Source organism: Aedes aegypti, chromosome 1 (assembly GCF_002204515.2).
Source record: "Aedes aegypti strain LVP_AGWG chromosome 1, AaegL5.0 Primary Assembly, whole genome shotgun sequence".
In the NCBI taxonomy this organism is placed as follows: Eukaryota; Metazoa; Arthropoda; class Insecta; order Diptera; family Culicidae; genus Aedes; species Aedes aegypti.
Window position 1 is genome coordinate 177,017,528 of NC_035107.1, and position 26,163 is coordinate 177,043,690.

A 26,163-nucleotide genomic window follows, 5' to 3' on the forward strand; every position below is an offset into this window, starting at 1 on the left:
GTGCCATGAACGCAGACTCATATATCGCAATTTTCCTTTCTTTTCGAATATGTGTGCGAGCATACGTGAGAAAAGCTGGGAAAATTAAGACTTCTGAATCGGACAGACGGTTTTCCTCGGTTCAGTCATCGCTTGCACCAGCACTGAGTTCGACGACGGCCGCCGGATCAGTGCGTATTTCATTTTCTTGTAGAGCAGTAAGTGAATTTTGGATCCTATCTAGTTCAACTCTCATTCATTTCCCATTTTGACTGTGGTTCAGCTCGGTGATATAGTTAGTGCTTCAGTGATTTTTTTCATCGAAAGGTGATTTACAAGGAGAATACCGTTTTTAGTCCACCAGGTCCAGAGGTGATCATTGTCGACAGTGGTTGCTGGAATGATTCCAACTTTTTTCATAACTCGTATGTACGGAATATACTGGGATTCTCGCAGAAAAGCCAGTGAACGAAGTGATCAAGAATTACGTAATTGGACGGGAAAAGTTATTATTAGCCTACCTGTTGCCTTCGGATTTTGAATACTGTCAAAATTTGGTTGAATGGACTCATAAAATTGTAGTGCCGAGATATGAATTTCAAAGATATGGCCCCAAAGTGTAAAAAATGTGAAGTTTCTAAAAACTGATGGCCAACAAAAGGTTGAAATTCAATTTTTGCTGCCACCTTCAAAAGCTAAAAATAGTCTGACAGTAGAAGAATGAGGCCACGTCGGTAAAATTTCTGTGCTATGTGATACTGTCGTGCCAAAATTATGTTTTCCTGAGTACTAAAATCCGAAATTCCAGCCATTAAATGGAACAGTGATATGAAATAATCTAAATTTGTTGATGCCAATTCAGCTTTTTTATCAGTTTGAATAAATCATAATACTTTATGTACACACTTCAAATACATATTTATTTGAATATTTCAATTCAACAAATGATTGTTTCATAAATATCAATGCAACCTTTACGTTTTTGATTAACCAGCAAATGTTTTCCAATGTAGAGAAACAAATAAACTAAAACTTCTGAAATGTTCCAATATATCACGCTGAAATAAAAGGATTGAGTAGTATGGAAGCAGACTCTCGCGACATTCAACGTTTATTGTGCTATATTTATAAGAAAAGTCATCATTGTAGTACGAACCATATATGTAACTCGTTTACATGATCTTTAACTATTGGCAAGAGATCCTGCAGCCTAGAATCCAACTTTCGTAACATGCATAGGAAAATTGTTCAAAATGAATTTCGGATCATTTAGGGTAAAGTGGCTCTACGTATGAATCAAATGTAACAAGGTTTGTGATTGGCTCGTGGAAATTTATTTCAATTCCAAATTCAATTCATCACTTTTTGATGATTAAATGACGAACAAATGTTTTTTTGTTATTTTTTGTGAGTACAAATAGCTGACTAGTTATTCGTGCTTCATACATTTCGGGTAAAATATATAGAAATCCAAATGCAATACTGTGTAAAAACTTGAAAGGCACAGATCATACGAAAAATAAAACAGTTGAGGACACAAGTTTGTGGTAATGGCTTGCAATAACAATAAATGGAAAATGTACAATTCAATAAGGAAAAACGAAGCAAATTTATTGAACAAGCAAAGCATATTGAACCACTTTCTCGTACTTACCAAAAATAACGTATTTTGCTCAACGCACTCTGATGATGAATCGCATGAATGCCTTGATTTGGCAAGCTGCCTCATGAAACGTGAAATTCTTCACCAACCGAATCAATATTTATAGGTATCGCCTACACATTCCACCCAATGAAATTACCCAATCTGAGAGAACCATAGTCTGAGATATTTTCTTGGCGTTCGTTGCTTCATCGTAGCCAACAATTGTAATGTAAATCTGCTAGCATTGCGAACTACAGCGCGAAAAAAGTCGTGATTTTTATCTTCTAAAAATAGAACTAAACTGATGTGTGGCTACCTCATTTGTGACCTCCGAACGCAGTGCCACAACCATTTGGAATGCATATGTGTTCGACGCATGCGCTCCTAGGACTAGGATTTAAAATTAAACGTTTAGCAAAAACCATCGGTTGAACTGATGGCGCAAACCACCGAGCAGCCGCTCGAATCGTGTGCCGAACGAATGTGAAACATTAAAAATAGTGTGCCTTCACATATAGTGGGTCGAGATTGGGATGTTTTCGTATCCCAATTTCATGAATGAAAATCGTTCGAGGCTGAAACGTTCATTCCAAACGCCAGGCGTGGGTGTTTAATCACTTTTGGGAAATGGAAAACGCGGCATGCATATGGGACATGTGGGTGGAAATCTTTTCATAACTGGTCGTTTGATTGTGGGTGGAGGAAAATTCGTATGTTAACGCGATGTAGGGAGGTAGCTTATAATTTATTAATAGCTAGCAACAGTATTTTCTTTTATAAATGAACTTATGGTTTCTAGGTGCACAAAGTGAACCATATGTGAAATATAGTGCATAAATAAAACTTGTAATTCTTTCATATAGTGTAAAAAGACGTGAGTAATTTTTTTTTGCAACAAGTTTTTTTAGGTTCAGTTGTATACCTTAAAAGTTAGAAAAAAGTAGGCGAAATTTGTAATAAATGTAGTTGAAATATCTAGATTTTTCATCATGGAGAATTTTCCTGCCCGTTCTCACGCCAATCCGTGACAAACAAACAAAATATGCTTTCCACAAATTGTTTCAAATATGTATCAATAAAAGCATCTCTAACTTACATAGTTCTAGTTCCGTAGCATATTAAGGCCTAGGTAAAAATGGAGTAAATGTCAAAACTGAAAAAGCAGTTTCTGCTTAACAATCATCAAATCGGAGACAAAGGAAAACACACTTGTGTTTTATTTTGGAAATAAAACAGCTTTGTGTTTTTTTTTTTCGATTAAACGATTTTTAAACAGAAAACTGCTTTTTCAGATTTGACATTTGTTCCATTTTTACTTGGGACTTAATTTCATATGCTCATAAAGTTTTATTGCCGTTCCAATAAATTTGCATTTCGCTTGACGTTTAACATAATTAAAAAGACGTGATTTGCTGCAAATGTTCAATGCAAACACCAATGAGGTCAAGTTTATCAAGATGTTTTAAATATTGCAATTTTAGAGATAACTTTCCGTTCTACGGTTGAACAAAAAGCTACCGCAGCTGTCACATAACTGATTTTCACAAAGCATCATCGATCGGTTGCGATGATACCTTAGAAACCACGCTAATGACTGTTTTTCAAAGCTTTGGACTCTACTAGCATACTTTGATTGGATGGTCTCATTCAATGATACAATGATTTTCAAACCTGCGGTAGAACTTTGACAGCTGCGGTAGAACTTGGCGGCTACCGCAGAACGGAAAATTTTCAAAAGAACCGTAATATCTTTTCAAACAAACTTTTGCAACTTCTCAAAAAAAAAAAAAAAAACTCTAAATGTTTTGTTTCGAATTACTTTCATCTAAAGCATTCACAACTTTAGTTTATTGCATTCAAGTTGCGTGTCAATGCCCAAAATTGAAGAATATTCATCTTGGTTGCGTGAAAATTGCACTAAACTTTTTGTCTGGCAGCTTGAAGTTTGTTTGTTACAATATATGTAGTTGCAATATAGTTGAGTTGCACTTTACGCACAATGTAACGACGATGACATGATTTAGCAATAGTGTTTCTCATATGTTGCGTGAATGATTTTGCATAAACTTAAGTTTATTTCAGTCGCGTCATAATTAGTAAGTAATATAATTGATTGATATAATAAGCAAGATTGTAATACACAAATCATTTTGGTTAACCCTCTAATACCCAAAATTTTATTTTCGATTTAAGTATCATTTTTCGTTATCTAAAATCGTTCTAAACACGTTTTGAAGCCTTTTCTAGTTGTTGATTTTTGGCAATAATAAAAATTTAAATTGTTACGGTATTTTTAAAAATATTAAATTTTTATTTTTTTTTTGAAGTGTATTTTATTTTCCGTGTAACTAACGGAAAAACAGGTTTGAAATGATTTTAATACCACCAGGCTCTTCTTTTGTGATAGGTTAATCGTAGAAAAATATAAAAGGTACGATTTTTTATATTACGTTAAATGAAGCTCAGGCATTTGTAGGTTATATAAGAATGCAATTTTTCAAACAATTTCTAAAAATACAAAAAAGTTTCAAAAGTCATAAAAAACTTTTCTTATATGCGTGTTATGAGTCAAGGTATAAGCCAAAAATAAAATCATTTTTATTTCCGAGCTACGAAAAAATACACAAAATTCCAAAGTGTACCCCGTCTAAAGGCGGGGTTGGGTATTAGAGGGTTAAATTTCAATCAATATAATAAAAATGGAATGGTATTTTTATGCCACGAGTTAGCTGGAACACGAAGCAACGGATTGGCAATATTCTTTAACTGTTTACATGTCATATTTTAACAGCCTACTTGATGCAAGACGAAGTTTGCCGGGGCAACTAGTTTTGTAATAAAAATGAAATCTAAAACATTTGATGTACCTTTTTGAAACAAATTGAATGTACTGTTTCAATTTGTTTCAAAAAGATATATCATATATTCGGAGCTCTGTTATGTGTGCTCAACATTATGTATTCTCAGAATTCTAATTCCAAAAACCAGAAATCAGTTCGAAATTGCGTAAAGATCTTTAAGGAGTTTTGAAAAAAAAAATTTGCAACAATTTTACTGTATTTCCTCAAATCTGTCTCAATATTCATTAAAAACTATCATTAATTGTCAACCATGGCAATGAATACCATCTAACACGTGTAGAAGTATTTGGAACCGTGAAAAAAGATTATGTTGTTCAAATAATAAAATAATAATTAATGATGATCAACTGATTAAATCCGGGACATTTTCCGGGACCCTTGGCAATGCGGGCAAGATGACTTGAATCCGGGACTCTGATCACTTTACTCTACAAGCTACATCTCATAGTCGACTTAACCATTGTTATAGGAGATAAGCCTCGGCAGGGGTAACCCTCTGTACGTGCCTCTTGGCCGTGCAATATGCGCTGCAATTCCAGCACTCGTCATTAGTACTGGATCACAATAATCCGGGATGTGATCTCTCACTTCAATAATGCGTGGACGATGAATGCCAATTTACGTGGCCTATGGCTGTGTCTCTCTAACTTCAATTTTGGCCCACGCTCTCCAGATCCTGTTGCACCTGATCGCTCACTGTGCTCAAAGCCTTCTTGTGCCAACCGGATTCGACGCAAACATCATCTTTGCAGGGCTGTTGTCCGGTAGTCTTGCAACATGCACCCTTCTGGCATACGCCATTTTCTGGATACAGGGTTCGCCGTAGAGCTTGGCGAGCTCGTGGTTCCATTCTCCACCGCTACCCACTATTCTTCTGCAAAACGCCAAAGATGGTCGTTGTTCGAACATTCCAAGTGCTCCGAGGCAGACAAACTCATCAACTACCTCGAAAGTATCCCCATATATCGTAACACTGCTTCCTATGCAGCCTCTGTCGCGCTCGGTTCCGCCTTATCACTATGTACTTTGTTTTTGACGCATCCAGAATGAACTGGAATGTTCGCCCGAAATCTTCACGCTATTCTGCACACCGTTGCTGCACCATCGTTGCTCTTATTAGTTTTGTGAGTTTCCCGAGAAAGCTGCACTCGTCCATAATTTTCTATAGCTCTTTGCAGTCGATGCTTAAGATGCTTTGAAATCGATGAACAGGTGATGCGCTGAGACTTCATATTAACGGCATTTCTGGAGGATTTGCCATATACCGTGATGAATCAATACCCGGACGCTTAAGCAGTGTCAAATGTTCTGGTACTAATTTCAATTCAATTCCGTATGATTTGAATAATTTAAAACCATGTTACGAATCGTTTAGACATCTATCTTTATGAAAACGACAAGTATTTCTGTTAAAATCATAAAATTATTACTAAAATAATCATATTAATTTCACAAGTCTTGTTTTTAAATCCGGACATATGAATCAAAAAGCCGGACACTTATGAATCAAATTCCGGACACTTGTAAGTAGCTAACTAAATTCACTATGAATTTGAAATAAATGCACTCAAATTCAGACAAATGTAGTATTTATTAAGTGTGTCCATACATAATAATACTTGTAATTGCGAGCTTTGAAGATTGTTTCATGTTTCGGTTACTTACTTTCCTTGGTTGTAGGTAGACCTCAGATTTCCTGCAATAATCATTGGAGCAATTTTACCGCAATTCTCTTATTTTTCAGCCAAATATATCCTTTTTCTTGCTATCCCACAATATTTCTCTGCATTTTTCTTCCCCCCCGAGCAGCTATTTTTTAGGCAAAATATATCTCGAACGCTTAACGTCCGGATTTTGAAGCCATGGCTAACCGAACCGGACACGCACTAATCGCTCGATAAATACCATATTACACTTCTTTTCTACACTTTGGTATGTTTAAATTGTTTACTAAATAGTTTTCACACACTAATGATCACAAGAATTCACAAACATTATACTTTTCAATGAATAACCGTTAACTCAATGTTGCCCTTCGATTGCTGACGAACTTGAGCCACAAAAACTGCATCATGAAAATACGGTGTCTGACTGGGGCTACAATTATGTTTTTATGTTTATTAATTTTCTGCCAATGATTACTATATGAGAAATCGTTGTTAATTGATAAGCAATGTTACAAATCTAAGATGTGAATAATTAAACTCACATCATTATTCAAATTCACATGTAAATCAGTGAATAATATCAGAGTGTCCGGATATTGGTACTGTACGGATTTTGATTCATCACGGTAGTGAAGATTTGATCCGTCATCCAGTGGCCATTGATGAACCCAGCTTTATAACTTCCAACAAACTCGTTTGCTATTGGTCATAGACGACGGAAGCAAATCTGGAATAGCACTTTGTAGGCGGCATTCAGGATAGTTCAGGATAGTGATCGCACGATAGTTTCCACATTTCAGATTATTGTCCTTATTGTTGATGGAGCATATGACCCCTTGCTTCCACTCCTCCTGTAACTGTTTCGTTTCGATTGTTGGAACAGGTTGGTTTCCTTCATCCGCCGTACTGACGTTGTCATTTCCTTTGCTGTTGTGACCTTCTGCGCCTGTGTTCTCCGTGCCATTCAGGTGTTCATCGTAGAGCTGCTTCCACCTTTCAATCACCTCACGTCCTTTCGTCAAGATGCTTCCGTCCATCTTTGCTGTCAACCTCTAAGCGTTGTTTTCTTACCCGCGCTGCGGACTCCTGATACCTCTTTGGTTGAAGCATTTGACATTTTGCTTGATGATCAACGCAATGGGCATCATCACGACTATGTTGTATACTGCCTCTTTAGAAACCGTTTGTACGCCTCTGCTTCTCTCAAGCAAATGAGCCTATACGTCAACCCGATGCTAGGCAGCCATGTTTTCGTGGTCAGCATCAAACTCAAGAGCAACAACGTACATTGGCCTAATCATATTAGGGAATTTTTCCTCCAATACTAAAATGTGTTTTAGCTAATCACATCAACCCAAATTGACTTGCTGTACTGCAATCTAATAGTTTGCAACCGTTTGTTTGTTCGAATAACTGTTGTTATGCGAGAAAAGAAATTATTCGGTGAAAAAGATTTCGCCATCATCGATTGTTATTCCGCAAACGGTTATTTGTTTACAAACATTGAGCTGTCAGTGGGAACCACTTCCCAGTGGGAACCAGAGATGTTTGCTCGTTATTTTCCAATGGGGTTGTATAGGCGGTGCCAGGAGGTTGCTATACGTGCTTTACAAACGCTTTACATGTTTGTTTGTTCGAAGCGCTTTTGACCAAATTGGATTCGCCATACCAAAGTATAGACACTTAGTGTGGGACAAAATTTAGATTCTCGCTCCAGTTCACTTTTTGGATTGCATTTAGTCCCATAACAACTGGGCAAAATTTCAGCTCGAACGGTGAAACTATATTTTAGCACCAGCCGTTCAAAGTTTGTATGGGATTTACTATGGGAAAACTTACTTTATTTAGCAAAGAAAAATCGCCAGAGGTCACCCATTGACCACTATAAAAATTCTGAACACAGACCTTCATAGGAACTCGATATTGAAGGCACCATCGAGTTAGGGAGGTATCGAGTTACAGAACACAAAATCAGTGTAACTGAGATCCAAGGGACCATCGAGTTAGCCATGAAAACCAACTTTAACTATGGTTCTTAATTTGATATCGAGATACGGAATATCGAGTAAGGGAGAGTTTACTGTATTTTAAGATGAAGAATATTGCCGAAGACTGCGAAACAATCCGACACTTTGGAAAAAAGTTGTACAGTGAAAACCAATTTGCAAGGCAACGTTGATTAACACGAAAAGGAATAACAATAATAAAAAAATGGGCAAAATTTTGGAATAGTCAATGCTTAATAAAGGATTATTTTGCGGTCTTCGACAATGTTGTTCATCGTAAAAATCGAAATCTGTGTTCAGAATTTTTATAGAGGCCAATGGGCGACCTCTGGCGATTTTTCTTTGCAAAAGTAAGTTTTCCCATAGTAAATCCCATACAAACTTTGAACGGCTGGCGCTAAAATATAGTTTATCCGATCGTATTGAAATTTTGCACAGTTGTTATGGGACCTTAATGCAATCCAAAAAGTGAACTGGCGCGAGAATCTAAATTTTTCATATAACCATGTCTTAGGCTGGACAGCGCCACTCCTACCAGAAGCTTGCTGGCAATTTCAGCATAAGTGTTAGACACAGTGAATCAAATTGTCATCGAAACAGACACAAAATAAACGATAAAGCAAGCGTGCTCCCAATCGTTTTTACCAACTTTTGCGGTTTGGGATATAATCTCAAGAAAAATTGTCATGGCATACACAAGGGGGCAATACTGTTGAAAGCATTTCAACTCCTGATTAATCAGTTGTTTTAAATACAAAATCATATTTGTTTTATGGTTGTTATTTGATAATGTGGCAATATTTACCTACATGGAGAAAGTTCTCGAAAATAGCAGAGAACCTACAGCCTACAAAATCACTACTACGAGCGATCATTGTCATAATGCCTTTTTTGCTGCGTGTTGGTTGATAATTGGTTCGCTGGTTAGACATCATTCTCTACAGCAGCGTCGCAATGTCCGTAGATGCCTGTTCACTAATATATTCAACTTGACTAGTGAAGCTGAGTTTGTCATCGATCATTACCGCAAAATGCCTAAGGGATCGCTTGGACTCAACGGTGCAATCACCAAGCGAGATAAGCACTCTTTGCTTGGACTTGGGTTTGCTGACAACCACGATTCGTTATAGACCACTTAGCTGAAGTCATCAGCAAAGCCAACAATCTAAACACTCGTCGAAAGGGGTAGCATTAATACGTCATTGTACCGTTTTGACTCATATTCCGAACTCTTGAAGCCAACACTGACTTGCATCTGATTGGCATAAATTGGCTGATAATTGTGTAAATTTTAATTTCTCCGCAAAGTCTAATTGTTGTCTAATTGGAGACGTTAAAATTGAATTGCAACTAACTACCATTTCCTTGTTATTTGGTGACATATTTCAACGAAACATTTCAACCAAATCGCCATACAAAAACGGAATACGAGTCTGTTTGGAATTTGAGACAAAACGGTACATCTCATTCCATGATACCGGGCCCAGGATTGAGCATGTTTTCAAAAGGAGGAATCTGCAGCCAAACGCCTGAGAAGATGTCTCAGGGAATGTGGGGATACCGCACCACCGACGACCCACTAACACCAGCACATGCGCTGTATGTGGTGTATTAAGCTCGGAAAACTGCTCCTCCTAGCCGTCTTAAAAAATGTTACTGGGGAGCGGCCTCGGCACGTCTAACTTCTGCAGTCGACTCTTGACCGGTGCGCCATTGGCGCTGCAATTCCAGCATAATGTGAGTGACTGCCGTAGTTACTGCTCTTCAGCACTCTGCATCCGCACGCGTTCTTAGCATTACATTGTCCGGGGACGTGCCCCCTCCGCATGATCAATAACAACAATGAAAGGCGGGCAATCGAACACGGCATGCTCCGCTGTATCCGCCACACCAACACAATTGGTGCACGCTGGAAATTCTGAGGGCTTGAACCTATACAGTTACAGCCTATAGCAACCATGTCCTGACAGAAACTGCGTAAGGTGGAAGTCCACTTCTCCATGGTTTCATTCATACCAATCTTACAGATTTGGTTGAAGTAGAATGAACATCTGCCTTGATGATAAGTTTAGTGAAAATCAACAAAACTGAGGCGTCCGATTTGATTACGGTTTTCGGCAAAGTTGTAGCTGGCAAATACACTACCCACCATAAGTATGGAATCGCGTATTGCAACACTCATACTGAATATTGCAGCACCTTGAACAGTTTAGCATCACCTAAAATGAATATTATCTCGTGATTCTAAAGTGCTAGATCAATGTATTTTTTAAATCATTTTTTAGCTAATCACATCAACCCAAATTGACTTGCTGTACTGCAATCTAATAGTTTGCAACCGTTTGTTTGTTCGAATAACTGTTGTTATGCGAGAAAAGAAATTATTCGGTGAAAAAGATTTCGCCATCATCGATTGTTATTCCGCAAACGGTTATTTGTTTACAAACATTGAGCTGTCAGTGGGAACCACTTCCCAGTGGGAACCAGAGATGTTTGCTCGTTATTTTCCAATGGGGTTGTATAGGCGGTGCCAGGAGGTTGCTATACGTGCTTTACAAACGCTTTACATGTTTGTTTGTTCGAAGCGCTTTTGACCAAATTGGATTCGCCATACCAAAGTATAGACACTTAGTGTGGGACAAAATTTAGATTCTCGCTCCAGTTCACTTTTTGGATTGCATTTAGTCCCATAACAACTGGGCAAAATTTCAGCTCGAACGGTGAAACTATATTTTAGCACCAGCCGTTCAAAGTTTGTATGGGATTTACTATGGGAAAACTTACTTTATTTAGCAAAGAAAAATCGCCAGAGGTCACCCATTGACCACTATAAAAATTCTGAACACAGACCTTCATAGGAACTCGATATTGAAGGCACCATCGAGTTAGGGAGGTATCGAGTTACAGAACACAAAATCAGTGTAACTGAGATCCAAGGGACCATCGAGTTAGCCATGAAAACCAACTTTAACTATGGTTCTTAATTTGATATCGAGATACGGAATATCGAGTAAGGGAGAGTTTACTGTATTTTAAGATGAAGAATATTGCCGAAGACTGCGAAACAATCCGACACTTTGGAAAAAAGTTGTACAGTGAAAACCAATTTGCAAGGCAACGTTGATTAACACGAAAAGGAATAACAATAATAAAAAAAATGGGCAAAATTTTGGAATAGTCAATGCTTAATAAAGGATTATTTTGCGGTCTTCGACAATGTTGTTCATCGTAAAAATCGAAATCTGTGTTCAGAATTTTTATAGAGGCCAATGGGCGACCTCTGGCGATTTTTCTTTGCAAAAGTAAGTTTTCCCATAGTAAATCCCATACAAACTTTGAACGGCTGGCGCTAAAATATAGTTTATCCGATCGTATTGAAATTTTGCACAGTTGTTATGGGACCTTAATGCAATCCAAAAAGTGAACTGGCGCGAGAATCTAAATTTTTCATATAACCATGTCTTAGGCTGGACAGCGCCACTCCTACCAGAAGCTTGCTGGCAATTTCAGCATAAGTGTTAGACACAGTGAATCAAATTGTCATCGAAACAGACACAAAATAAACGATAAAGCAAGCGTGCTCCCAATCGTTTTTACCAACTTTTGCGGTTTGGGATATAATCTCAAGAAAAATTGTCATGGCATACACAAGGGGGCAATACTGTTGAAAGCATTTCAACTCCTGATTAATCAGTTGTTTTAAATACAAAATCATATTTGTTTTATGGTTGTTATTTGATAATGTGGCAATATTTACCTACATGGAGAAAGTTCTCGAAAATAGCAGAGAACCTACAGCCTACAAAATCACTACTACGAGCGATCATTGTCATAATGCCTTTTTTGCTGCGTGTTGGTTGATAATTGGTTCGCTGGTTAGACATCATTCTCTACAGCAGCGTCGCAATGTCCGTAGATGCCTGTTCACTAATATATTCAACTTGACTAGTGAAGCTGAGTTTGTCATCGATCATTACCGCAAAATGCCTAAGGGATCGCTTGGACTCAACGGTGCAATCACCAAGCGAGATAAGCACTCTTTGCTTGGACTTGGGTTTGCTGACAACCACGATTCGTTATAGACCACTTAGCTGAAGTCATCAGCAAAGCCAACAATCTAAACACTCGTCGAAAGGGGTAGCATTAATACGTCATTGTACCGTTTTGACTCATATTCCGAACTCTTGAAGCCAACACTGACTTGCATCTGATTGGCATAAATTGGCTGATAATTGTGTAAATTTTAATTTCTCCGCAAAGTCTAATTGTTGTCTAATTGGAGACGTTAAAATTGAATTGCAACTAACTACCATTTCCTTGTTATTTGGTGACATATTTCAACGAAACATTTCAACCAAATCGCCATACAAAAACGGAATACGAGTCTGTTTGGAATTTGAGACAAAACGGTACATCTCATTCCATGATACCGGGCCCAGGATTGAGCATGTTTTCAAAAGGAGGAATCTGCAGCCAAACGCCTGAGAAGATGTCTCAGGGAATGTGGGGATACCGCACCACCGACGACCCACTAACACCAGCACATGCGCTGTATGTGGTGTATTAAGCTCGGAAAACTGCTCCTCCTAGCCGTCTTAAAAAATGTTACTGGGGAGCGGCCTCGGCACGTCTAACTTCTGCAGTCGACTCTTGACCGGTGCGCCATTGGCGCTGCAATTCCAGCATAATGTGAGTGACTGCCGTAGTTACTGCTCTTCAGCACTCTGCATCCGCACGCGTTCTTAGCATTACATTGTCCGGGGACGTGCCCCCTCCGCATGATCAATAACAACAATGAAAGGCGGGCAATCGAACACGGCATGCTCCGCTGTATCCGCCACACCAACACAATTGGTGCACGCTGGAAATTCTGAGGGCTTGAACCTATACAGTTACAGCCTATAGCAACCATGTCCTGACAGAAACTGCGTAAGGTGGAAGTCCACTTCTCCATGGTTTCATTCATACCAATCTTACAGATTTGGTTGAAGTAGAATGAACATCTGCCTTGATGATAAGTTTAGTGAAAATCAACAAAACTGAGGCGTCCGATTTGATTACGGTTTTCGGCAAAGTTGTAGCTGGCAAATACACTACCCACCATAAGTATGGAATCGCGTATTGCAACACTCATACTGAATATTGCAGCACCTTGAACAGTTTAGCATCACCTAAAATGAATATTATCTCGTGATTCTAAAGTGCTAGATCAATGTATTTTTTAAATCATTTTGAAAAATACGTCTTTGAGCCCCTACGATTTTTTATTTTTGTTGAAAGAACTTTTATCACTGGATTTTGGGTGACGCTAAACTTAAAAGTGCTGCAATACTCAGTATTGCAACGATTCCATACTTATGGTGGGTAGTGTATATCTAACAATATCAATCAAACCCCTAAGAGCACATGGACAAACATTATAACCGATTGATTGAATTGCTTGCTTTTTCCATTGTAATTCCCATGCAAACCTAGAAGATCTTGTACAGTCTCAATTTTCATCCAAACGAGCTCAAATTTGAGAGATTTTGATCTAGAATCGAATTAGCGGTGTGGAACCAAAATGATTTTTTGAACCACACTAATAGATATCGCAACGCCTGCCAGGAGCCTATGTTTGCTGGCAATTACGGCAGAACTATTATAAATCATCCTCGAAAGCGAAGCTAAGCCGTAGATGCCTTTTTGCTGGAAACTGCTACGTCGCTAGTGAAGTTGAGCTTGTCATCGATCATTACCTTGATTGAGTCTTAAGGTACTCGAACGATAATTCTGACGCTTTTATTTTTGTCATATAGTAGAATGCAACGTCTGTTTGTCTGTGACTTAGTTTTGTAGGTTAGGGAAGTTCTCAAAACATGTCAAACAAAACCAAACAGTTTAATGGCTTGAAGGCTGTGAATGGACGTCTTTTTCTTCAGGGCATTACGTACTCACTGGGACAGACCCTGCTTCTCAGCTTAGTGTTCAATGAGCACTTCTACAGTTATTAACTGAGAGCTTTTTTTTGCCAAAGTTGTCATTTTTCGCATTCGTATATTGTGTGGCAGGTACGATGATACTCTATGCCCAGGGAAGTCAAGGAAATTTCCATCACGAAAAGATCCTGGACCGACCGGGAATCGAACCCAGACACCTTCAGCATGGATTTGCTTTGTAGCCGCGGAGTCTTACCACTCGGCTAAGGAAGACCGTGGATGAACAACTGTCTTATTTTCATCGCCCATATTTTCCGACCAACATTATAAATGTATGTAATCTAGAATGGGACATTTTATTCACCGTGTATCTTTCTCTTTTTTCAGGTTTAGCCACACCCTACCACCATGTCTGATGATGAAGAGTATTCGTAAGTATAGGCATCGCAGTTCCTCACACCATTACCGGTTACAGAACCTATCCACCAAATACGAGCTTTCTCAGAACAATATTTCGACACAATTACATTTTTTGTACTGAAACTCAGTTATTGTTTTTGTTAGTTAACTTTTTGAACTCACGTATTTTTGTTGGTGAAACAAACCCCAAATTGTTCGAGTCATCATTTTTATCTCTCCATAGTTCCCCTTTTGTACTATAATTTCTTTGTTGTTTGTTTCTTGTTTCGACTTTTAATTAAAATAATCGATTAAATATCTGGGACATTGCTGAACAAGTATTGAACACTGCCGTTACTGGGTTTGTCCCTTCGAATTTGAGTGCAATTAAGATTTACACACACGCTTTGTTATATCGTTAATGTTTTGTTTATTGATTTGTCCGTTAAAATCCTTTCGCCTCAACACCATTCCAAAATGCTTTTGGGTTTTCCCTATTTTCACACAAGTAGCTTATTTTTCAACAACATTTTGAATATGTAGTAAAACCGTTTTGGCGAAAAATTGCAAGCACAATAGTTTTGATTTTTCGAACAAGAATAATGTGAAAGAAATCGACTTTACGTTATGGGTGGACAGCCGCTAGAGGAGTGAAAAACAATTTTAGAAGCGATAAAAAGGGAAAGTTTTTCCCACAGCCTCCAATTTGGCACCAATCGATGATCAAAATTGCGATTCCCATGTTTACTCATATCAATCTGTTTCTAAACCGTTTTTTAGCTCTGAAGGTGAGGAGGAAGTCGTCGAGGAGCAGCACGAACAGTAAGTGTAGTCAGCTCGAAAACATGCTGGCTTCTTGAATAAAATAGATACTCTAGATTCAGACAAAATTAATCTATACTCTGTACTGCTTCTTTTTGTTTCTAAATATTATCTAAATTATCATTTGCTAGTTAGTGGTCTGATTAGGAAAATAGAATGAAAAAAATGTATATACACCTAGTCTGATCTGTATAGTTCGTATTTGTAATTTTTGTACATTATCTCTTCCTTACCACAGATTTAGACAGATTTGATCTTAATGAAACACATTAGTTATAAAGTAATTTTTTTTTACTTATTTTAGAAACGTCTTGAGCAGTTAATAATTTCAAGCTGATAGATATGATGCAGCTACTTAGATGCTTTTAAACAGTAAATTCAACCACCGCAACTATCCAGCTTGCAATAACTGAGTCAATTATGAAATATTTAGTTTTCGATATGAAATTATTCAAAATTGACTCAGATTATTCAATTCCCAAGCAAATAACAAGTAATATAACCTGCTATCAGCAGCAGTTTAAGAAAGCAATAGAACCGCAGTTATAAAAAGCTAGCTTAAATCTTAACATTAGTTCGTTCTTTTCCTGTTTCAACCACACGAACACAGATGTCTAAAGATCTTATAATTGCATTGGAGGAGACATACTCTAAATGTTGAATTTTCTCTTTCTTTTTGCAGGAAGTAAGTGCGATATATAAATAGTCCCAATCCTTTTGTTTTACATGAACTAGCGAGTTTTGCTAAATAGGCTAAGACCAGCTATTTGAAAAGCTAACCAAACAAGCGAAAATTTAATGTCACGAAATACTAGTTATGGTCATAAAAAAATAAATAAAGATCCGTTCCCAAGTCCCCCGAAAAAGTCCAGAATGCGGTAGACATTTAGAGAGCGAAACGAAGAAAACTATTTTTGTCGGTAACTTTTTTATTTTTTTCTAGTTTTAGTCTACATTTTTTGATCAACAACGAGGGTTTGTCATTATTTATTGGCTCATCTTAACCAATAAAAATAATCGATTGGAAGCACTTTTTTCTCTCTGGTTGATTACCACAAAACCCAAACAATGACAACCTCTCACTTTTTAAAACCATTTCTACGATCTGCTTCTAAGCTTCCTACCGTTGAAAACTCTAAATCAAAAACTTTAAGCAATCGCTTTAATATTTTGTTCCACATCGAGTAATACGTTTTTCAAACCTAAAATTTAAACGTTTTGTTTCTGTAACACTGATTCGTTATAAAAAGGCAATTTTAGCCAGCGAATCAGCCACGTCAATTGGATCAAAAACTCTTATCTGGTTATCGCTTGATTTACCGCTTTTCAAACATGTTACTTATAATCCTTTCTTTCAAATTCTATTGGTGGTAATTATTCGACAAAACATGGACTATGTTGAACATATTTTTCCACCTTACTACACAATAAACACTGTTTACAATAAGTACTTCTATTCAAGTTTCCAATATTTTCATCCTCCTATAGAACTGTTTTTCATCAGATTGCTAGTTTTATGAGTAAAATCGATGTCCAGAATGCTTCGCAAAGTCAATCATTGAGATTCGCTGCCTTTTATATTTAATGTCACATATATTAGTCAAGTTCACCTCTCTACCGGTTTCATCATTTTTCACCTCAAAGAAATATTTCAATCGCGATAACATGACCGACAAAGATTCTGTATTTTTTGAGAATTTGTGAAAAAAAACGGCGAAAAGAATATCGGAAAACAAAAAGTTATCGCAATTCAAATAATTCTATGTAGTAAAATAGATGCTGCTGGTAGAGAGGTTAAACTCTTGATAAAATAAATTATGGAAATAGAGCATTATTTCGATCGTCGTTTGCTCTATACTGATCCTATTAACAAAAGAGTAACATGTGAGTTTTTTTTATTATTTCAGGTTTCACAAGAATTTTGATGTTCGTTCAAAGTTCTAGAAAAGCTGTTTCAAATCTTTTTTTTTCTAGTTTATTAGGATTATTTGAAATTCCGCATATTATACGATATCAAAGAACTTCATTTTATCTGAAATCGACATGATACTCTTATGCAAATACGGACGCTGTACTGATTTTGTTCGACATATTGATGATTTTGCGTCTTATCTGGCATCTACAGTAAATTTTGACTACGTGTGTAAAACAAATCATCCCTAGTAATCTAAGGATCCTAGCAAGCTGATCTTATATTTTCATTTTAACGTACTTTTGGTTCTATGCGTGCACTTATTTCTTAAAACATTTTTTCGGAAGTCCCCTCTTTTCTGTTGTATCGGTTCGATTTGTTGTGTATATATTTGTAAATAGTGTACTAATCTATGATTTTCGAAATGTAAAAAGCATATTAACTTATTTTTAATTTAATATTGATTAAGGAAAGCTATACAAACTATGATGAATACCTGTAACTGGCCTCACTGCCGTTAAACTGATCGCTAATGATGACTATTTTGCATATCCTTATCCCAAAATCTTGCGACCTCTGCGAATGGAGCGTCAATGAGATGAATACACTGTCTGAAGCACGTTTGTTTTACGATGAGGCCCTGCAGAAGAAACAGATGCTTCACCATGAAGTTGCTTTTGTGGATTATAGTTTGAAGTTATTCAAATGTAGTCATAATTTATCCTACAACGCCAAGCACTTCCATGGTTGTAGTTCTCTGATATATTTTATTGAAAAATAAAACTTTCATCATAGTTTGACTGCTTTCTTCTAGTTTGTAAGTATCCCAGTTACATACTCTATAGAATATACCAACCCAAATTATTTTTGTATTAAGATGAATTTTAAATATGTTTTTGATTTTTTCCTTTTTACTTTTTGTGTTGTTCGTCGCCAACCAAAATCAAATGGACCAATCCTGACACGTTTTCATCATAAAAAACGCGAAAAAAAATACAAAATACCATTTTGTTACTACTACCACCACCACAACCAAAACCCACAATCCATGTGTGTGTGAATGCCGGCACGTGCTTGCCGCCCTACCTCGGTATACTCGTTTTGAACGGCGGCGGCTTATGGTTCATCATTTTTTGTACATGTATAAAAATACATCCATCCTACCACCATCAACCTCCTTTTCGATACAATCGAATCGTTTGTATCGTTTGTTGAAAACAAAAACTACTTCCCGAAAAACAATACAAATAATCAAACAAAACCATAAACTGCTATCCGTAACCGTAGACCAGCAGCTAAGAGCGAGTAAGTGAAAAAAAAAAACAGACAAACCCACTCAAGCAGATTGTACACCTACTTACAACATACGCAGCTATTGTAATAGCTACTCACTTTATGCCTCAAAAACTAATTCGCTATGATCAAAATGACCAACAGTCGGGACATGTTTGAAATCGGACAAATGTAATGGTCATTTAACAGCATAAATTGCAAGCTTCTCTTTCTGCTTTTCCTATCTACGGTTTTGAATCGGCTCCTAATGCGAAATTTCTAATATTAATTTTAATCAGTTAAAAAAGGTGAATTTAATAAATGATCTGCACAATGTTCATAGTTGACGTTTTAAATAGTACATTTTACAAATAATATGTTCAATACATTTGTTATTACGATTAGGTTGAGAGAAATCTGATATGATTTTTAAATCAACATGTTTGATTTGATATAACTATATGAAAGAATGAGAAAAAAACATCGATTTTCTGCATATCGTATAAACGCATCTGGAGCACAATTGTAACATTTATTTTTTCCAAAATCTATAGGACTGTTGTACATAATTGTACATTACTTCACATTTTAATGAACTGTAGTATTGTGCTCTGCAAGAAAAACCCACGAAATCTTTAAACGTCGATGTACCGTCGCAGTGATAATAAAAATCACCATATGTTGCACAAAAAATTTAGACTGTATACTGCTACAGCTCTGATTAGATCGGGGAGATAGCAGTGCATGAGAAAAAAACTCCGAGCCTGGAGGACACTATTGCTATCGGATGTTCGAGGATTGCCCAGACAACCAGAAGTAGCCTACGCATTGGATGGATTTTATCCTTGTTCTCTCTTCTGGGCTCTTTTTCGCTGCTATTGTTTATCAAAACTTGTTACAAGTTACGATAAATTGCCGTTCATGGACCGCTACAGATGGGATTTTTCTTCGCTCGCTTTGATCGTGCTTCTAAATCAAATGGAAATGAATTTTGCAATGCCTATTGACTTGATATGTCCTTCAATGAATTCGTTTACAAAATTATAAAGTTCGGTATAACGCCATATTCTTTGAATCACCCATGAAATGTCTAATGCCACCAGGAGTCATTGATATGTCTTACAAAACCATAAAGGTATGTCACAAATCAGGTATCAGAGTAAAGAAATAAGCGGCTATTTTCATGAATGCATCACATTCCAGAACAAGTGACCAATACTTTAGGCATTCTTTGAAATGCCCTTGAAATAATTTGTTTTACAAAACCGTTAAGTTTGATATATTTCAAGAAAGGTAAGTGGTATTCCATAAACCACGTAGTAATTTTTTTTTCGGATTCTCAAAACCAACCCCCTACCTGCTCGTTGTATTTTGCTCACACAAAAATTTTAAAATTTGTACGGACCGTGTCATTGGCCAGACCCTCCCCATAAATGTCCACTTGGTTTATGGACGACCCCAAAGATAATTTTGGAAGCTGTCACATCCATGAGGGGATTAGAATTTTGGAATACACCAGGTAGCTTTTTTTCAAATTCAACAAGTCTAATGAACATTTATTGCAACACCACAAAGTTTGGTGTGTCGCACGAAAAGTTCCCAAATCATTTTGAAAAGTAGCCACTTTCCTGAGGGCACCAGAATTGCGGAATATGCCAGGTGGTAGGTAATGCCACCAGAAGTCATTTATATATCTTCTATCGAATTGGATCATGACGTTTGTAAGCAGTGTTGTAAGCAATCTCGGCAGTCGACACGTTTTCGCCGACAATGCCTTGAACATCTACAATACGAGCAGTCAAACGAACATACGAAATAAAAATGTCAAACCGAATGTAGCTGACCACTATGGCGTCGCCAGGAAATGGTACAGTTTTGCTTATTTCTATCTTTCTTCGTAATTTTAGCTGCTCTCACTGTATGTGTGTCACGTTCTGCAGAAAAAGCAAGATTATATTATACTTGTTGTTTATGATTCTTAAACTCTATACAAAATTTATGATTTTTGAAAATGTCATCGTGTCAGACGACATTCATTCCACAGTTTTTGTGTTTCTCAATTCTACGGCTCGTGATGTGCGTGAGAGGTGACGGTAGCGGATGTGAGAAGGAAAATCAATTGACTGCTGATCACAGAAGTGCAGCGATTGTCGCGAGAAATGTCGAATGTTCACAGCACTGAACACTAGAAAAAAAAATGAAAATTATTTGGAAAAGTGGTTACTTTTCTGGAGATGCTGGCCCCCTTTACTAGAGATACCAGATTATCCTAGACCAATAATGTGCTCTCTAGAAAGGCAAGAAATAATCTCAAATGATGTTTTACAAATTTATGATCGGGCAGAAAATCCAAAAAGTATATGTATCACGTGATAGGCTAGTAGCACTAGAAGAATCGTTCATCCCTTTTGAAGCTTCCAGGACTACCAAAACCTGTTTTAATGTTGTGTTATGTATCTCAATACCTCCCTAACTCGATGGGCCCTTCAATATTGAATTGACTGTATATGAGTACTTATCTCAGTTGGGGTTTAAATTTACACACTTAATTCAGAATGTTGAATCTCGGCTAATTTTAACCGAGATTTGCACAACGAGTAGTCGGCAAACAAATTTCATGAGATCTCAGTAAATAAAAGCCAAGTGTCAGTTAATCATGCTTCGTTGCTAAGCAACCTGACAACCTGTTAGCTGAGTCTCGGCTAAGTTTAGTATGTTTTGCAATTTGTCATCGTAATAGGTTTTTCTGTTATGAAACGACCTACTTTCTAACATTAAATTATGCAGTGTTTTAATAGTCATTACGCAACTGTTTTGAGTTGCCTTATGAATCGCTACTCAACAATTTTCAGTAATTGAAAAAAAAAATAATGGAATGCATCTTGATACGATTTCTGATGCCTTCAAGTGGTTTTCTAGGAAATTGCAAACAAATTGTACGCAACTCGTTGTACGACTCGTGCTGTAAAAATCTTCAATCTGCAACTTGTTGCGTAAACTACTATTATCATGTTATTCATTTATGATATTGCATAAGAAATATATATATATATATATATATATATATATATATATATATATATATATACATTTATATATATATATATATATATATATATATATATATATATATATATATATATATATATATATATATATATATATATATATATATATATATATATATATATATATATATATATATATATATATATATATATATATATATATATATATATATATAAAGACTTTGTGCTTTACGGATCTTGCTGAATATTGTAAAATGGTTCAGATCCAGGATAGATTTCGATCACTTTTCAATAATTTCTCTAGAATTAATTAGATTTACATCTTTATTTGATTATGTTGTGCTCTCACTTTTTTTCATGTTGTGTTGGAATGATTTAGAATGAGATTCGAAATTCTATACATATGCTGATTTCTTTTCAATGACGGAAGACTGAAAATCAATGGATCTAGAGTAATAGAAACGGTTTTTCACAACTTCTTATTTAATTATCTTAGATAAATATAACGATAAATACTTGATGTTGATTGATATGGTCAATTTTTGCGAAAAATATTCAATTATATCTGAAGTTTTCCGCATAAACTACTTAATGATAATTGTTTCCAACAACATCTATAATTTCAATTAACATTTACCATCGATCCGCCGAATTTGTATCGATAAAATAATTCTATGTTTTTTGATTCCTTAGCTCTCCGTTATTATGTTCATAGAATTTCGAAATTCATTCAATGTATTGAAAAGATCCCTTTATTGTTCCTACATCTTCCTATGGAAATCCGATCCTATGACTCGGAAAACTATCATCACATTCCATTCCTTTTCCATTCGTTCATCATTCATTATTTTCACTGATTTCGATACTCAGTTTTGTTTGTATACAGTATATTTTATCATCATATTCAAAAAACTACTAATTTTGTATATTCTCTTTTGATTTTTGTAAGTCCGTACAACTAGCATGTCCAGCAAATGGTTTTTGTGTCTGCGAATGCGTTTCACTCAACAGATAATTTTGTATCGCAACTGTGAGATAATATGTAAAATAATTGTTATTATATAAGCACACTGTAAAGCGCTTCTGTATCACACATTAGTAGTTTTATGTTGCGTCTAAATGTTGCTAATTGTTTTTTTCCCTCTTGATGCTTCATTTTCGGTATCATTTTCGTATGCTATCACCTATTATAATAAAAATCTTAGGGGTGATGATCCCGAGTTCATCAAGCGCCAAGACCAAAAGCGCTCAGACTTGGATGAACAGCTGAAGGAGTATATCAACGAATGGCGTAAACAGCGGTCCAAGGAAGAAGATGAACTCAAGAGGCTCAAGGAAAAACAGGCCAAGCGCAAAGTCTCCCGAGCTGAAGAGGAGCAGCGTATGGCTCAGCGCAAGAAGGAAGAGGAGGAGCGTCGTGTGCGCGAAATTGAAGAAAAGAAACAGCGCGAAATCGATGAGAAGAGACGTCGTCTCGAAGAGGCCGAGAAGAAGCGTCAGGCTATGCTGCAGGCCATGAAGGACAAGGACAAGAAGGGACCGAACTTCACCATTACCAAGAAGGACAGTAATGTGAGTAGTTTTCACGAACAACTGAATGTTAGTCAATCAGTTGAGGATTACTTGTACTGTTAGAATATACCATCTTTCATGTAGCTTTAAACTGATTCAAAAATTATACATATTCGATTTTTATGTTTAACAGTTCGGTATGTCCAATGCTCAGATGGAGCGTAATAAGACTAAGGAACAGCTGGAGGAAGAGAAGAAGATTTCTCTCTCCTTCCGTATCAAGCCCCTGGAAATGGATGGCTTGAGCGCCGATGCTCTCCGTACCAAGGCCACTGAATTGTGGGAAACCATCGTCAAGCTGGAAACCGAAAAGTACGATTTGGAGGAAAGGCAAAAACGTCAGGACTACGATGTAAGTTCAATTTGTAGGCTTAGCAGACATTTTTTTTCTGAATAGTGCTAATTACACCACTTTATTTCTATAGTTGAAAGAGTTGAAGGAAAGACAGAAGCAGCAGCTGAGACACAAAGCACTTAAAAAGGGTTTGGACCCAGAAGCTCTCACCGGAAAATACCCGGTAAGCTTTTGTTTATTGAGTGATCTACAACTGTACTAATGGTTCAAAATTTTCCGCCAATAGCCAAAGATTCAAGTCGCCTCCAAATACGAACGTCGCGTTGATACCCGCTCCTATGATGACAAGAAGAAGCTGTTTGAGGGTGTAAGTATTACAAACCATATCGTAAACAAATTTTATCATGTCTCATTTATCATTTTCTACGATGTCGAGCGCAAATGATTATTCAAATGTATCCTATTCTCAATTTTAATTGGCTGTATTATACTCCTTTCGAACCTTGTAGGGTTATAGCGCATACTATCTAGAAAAGTTAAACAAAAAATGGCAACAACGTCAAGAACTGTGGACGACACGAACCAAATGTAAGAAACATTCCTGTTTCATGTGTAATAAGAAACTAGTCGTGCACACAGCGAAGTTTTGTCCAATTTGTTAGTTCAATGGGATGTGCCTCACAAATGTCTCGTCAATGTTAAGAATTCGTCAATCTGTTTCTAATCAAATACCAATCTGTCCGTTTCTGCGTTCTTTTACCCTCATGATCATTGAACATTATCAAACACTTCTTCTGTAACTCTTGTATGACATATACAAAACTCACATGTGATTTTCTGTTACATATCTGTTCTTTTAACACATCGTATCTGTGCAGGGCTTTGATACTCTAAACAAAGAAAGCCTCGAAAAGCAGTGGTCCGAGAGGAAGGAACAGTACGTCGGTCGTCAGAAATGTAAGTATTGATCATACGGGGCATTCACTAATTGTGTAACAGGTGTAATTAGAAGTGAGAACCTAGCGTTTTCTTACGCGCTATAAGTCTTCAGACAATATCTTTGGATAATCTCAAAAAACAAAAATTACATAATTAGTGGTTTGTCGTATACGTCACGAACATTTTTGTCGCAAGATCATATCCACAAGTCGCACAATTACATCACAATGTGTATTATAGCGCGTTGATTGTCGTGTATTTATGTTTTGTGGGATTGATGTACAATCGATATCTTGGATTGATATTGCCGAGTCTTTACGGAACTTTCAATTTCAATCAACAGCGAAACTTCCAAAATGGTTCGGAGAACGACCGGGCAAGAAGGCGGGAGACCCAGAAACTCCAGAAGGCGAAGACGAAGTCAAGCCCGAGGATGAGGAGGTTGAAGAAGTCGAAGAAGTCGTGGAGGAAGTTGTGAGTATTATTCTTTGTTGAGCGTTCGAATTAGCCATAACATTGCACTTTCCTTACTCAGGTCGAGGAAGAGGAAGAGGAGGAGGAAGAAGAAGAGGAGGAAGAGGAAGAGGAGGAAGAAGAGGAAGAGGAGGAGGAGGAAGAGGAAGAAGAATAAATGTTCGATTGTCAACGGTTTCCTTTTAGAGCTATTGATTAAGTTCGGAAGCATTATTTTTCTACTACCATTTCCATACTATACCTCTAATCAGCGCAGCGAGCACAAAAACTATCATGATGATGATGACATCAATATCGAAGAGCTAAAGCAACAGAATGAAGCAGTGCCAGCAGCAACAGCATCTACTATTATGACTGGAATCATCTAAATTAACATCTTTCATGAACTTTATTATTTTACACATTATTTTATTATTTAAAATCTCATTAAAATCAAATAAAATTATTTATTATAAACTACACGAGCTGGACTAAAAACATGTCTTAAATATCTGTCTAATATCCGAATTTCATACATGAAATTTAATTATTGATTCATAAATTGAAGAATCTACTGTCCATTGATTACGTAATGCTCTGACTCTAGCCGAACGCCACTACCCGGAATGTCATTACCCCGAACACCACTACCCAAACGCTATTACCCCGAAAATATTATATATTGAGATGGATGATTGTGGATGAATTGTTGTGTGTAATTTCGATCAATTAGATAATATTCCTATGCAACCCAAACGCGCAATAAGATTATGTTGAGGGTAAAGATTCAAATCCGATGGTCTAGGATTATTTCTAGTTTGAAATTTTCAAGTTTCCATGACATAGAGTATATGTATTTTTGTAAGAATATTAAGCTGAGAACTAGGCTTTGTTCCTGCGAATTTCTATGCCGATTGATCTTATTTGCATGTGTATATTGTGTGACAGGTACAAAAATACTCTATGCTCTGGGAAATCGAGAAAATTTTCATCCCGCAAAGAACATCGACCGGTGGGATCCAAACCCACGAGCTGCAGGCTGAGGCTTGCAGGTATTGCTGCGCGTTTGCCGCTACAGCTATCTGGGCCATAATGTACGGTCAGAGAAATATTGAAGAACCTATTGCTGTATCTAACAATTGAAAGAAAAGAAAGGGAGAGTTAAATTGATAATGTTCGTAAACCACGAGGTTTTGCTAAAACTCGGTGGCACATAAGCCCCGAAAACCGAAAGACTACCGGTCGTTTTCAAACTTTGTCCGACTGCTTTCGAGAATTTCCCCTCTGGGGACTCGTGAACGGTTTCAACAAACTGACACCTTTTACCTCGATGAACCTTTTAACGTCACGCTGTATCCTGAATCCCGGAATTAATCTACCAGGAAACTTATGCT

The 26,163-nt window shown here is 36.9% G+C and overlaps 1 protein-coding gene across 16 annotated transcripts; it reads left to right on the forward strand.

Annotated features, from left to right (window-relative positions):
* On the forward strand, positions 1-25,267 carry LOC5574604 (troponin T, skeletal muscle). Of its 16 annotated transcripts, none has more exons than XM_021853881.1 (11): positions 44-197; positions 14,464-14,507; positions 15,256-15,301; positions 18,497-18,514; positions 22,716-23,082; positions 23,216-23,434; positions 23,508-23,600; positions 23,664-23,744; positions 24,256-24,334; positions 24,660-24,790; positions 24,852-25,267. In XM_021853881.1, the coding sequence occupies exons 2-11, from the start codon at positions 14,492-14,494 to the stop codon at positions 24,945-24,947; spliced, it is 1,146 nt and encodes a 381-aa protein (XP_021709573.1). In that variant the 5' UTR covers positions 44-197; positions 14,464-14,491; the 3' UTR covers positions 24,948-25,267. The 16 variants fall into 16 exon arrangements, with proteins under 16 accessions (XP_001655223.1, XP_021709573.1, XP_001655222.1 ...); XM_001655172.2 differs by having other exon boundaries at positions 15,256-15,297; XM_021853890.1 differs by lacking the exon at positions 44-197 and adding an exon at positions 210-306.
* The last annotated feature ends 896 nt before the right edge of the window (positions 25,268-26,163 follow it).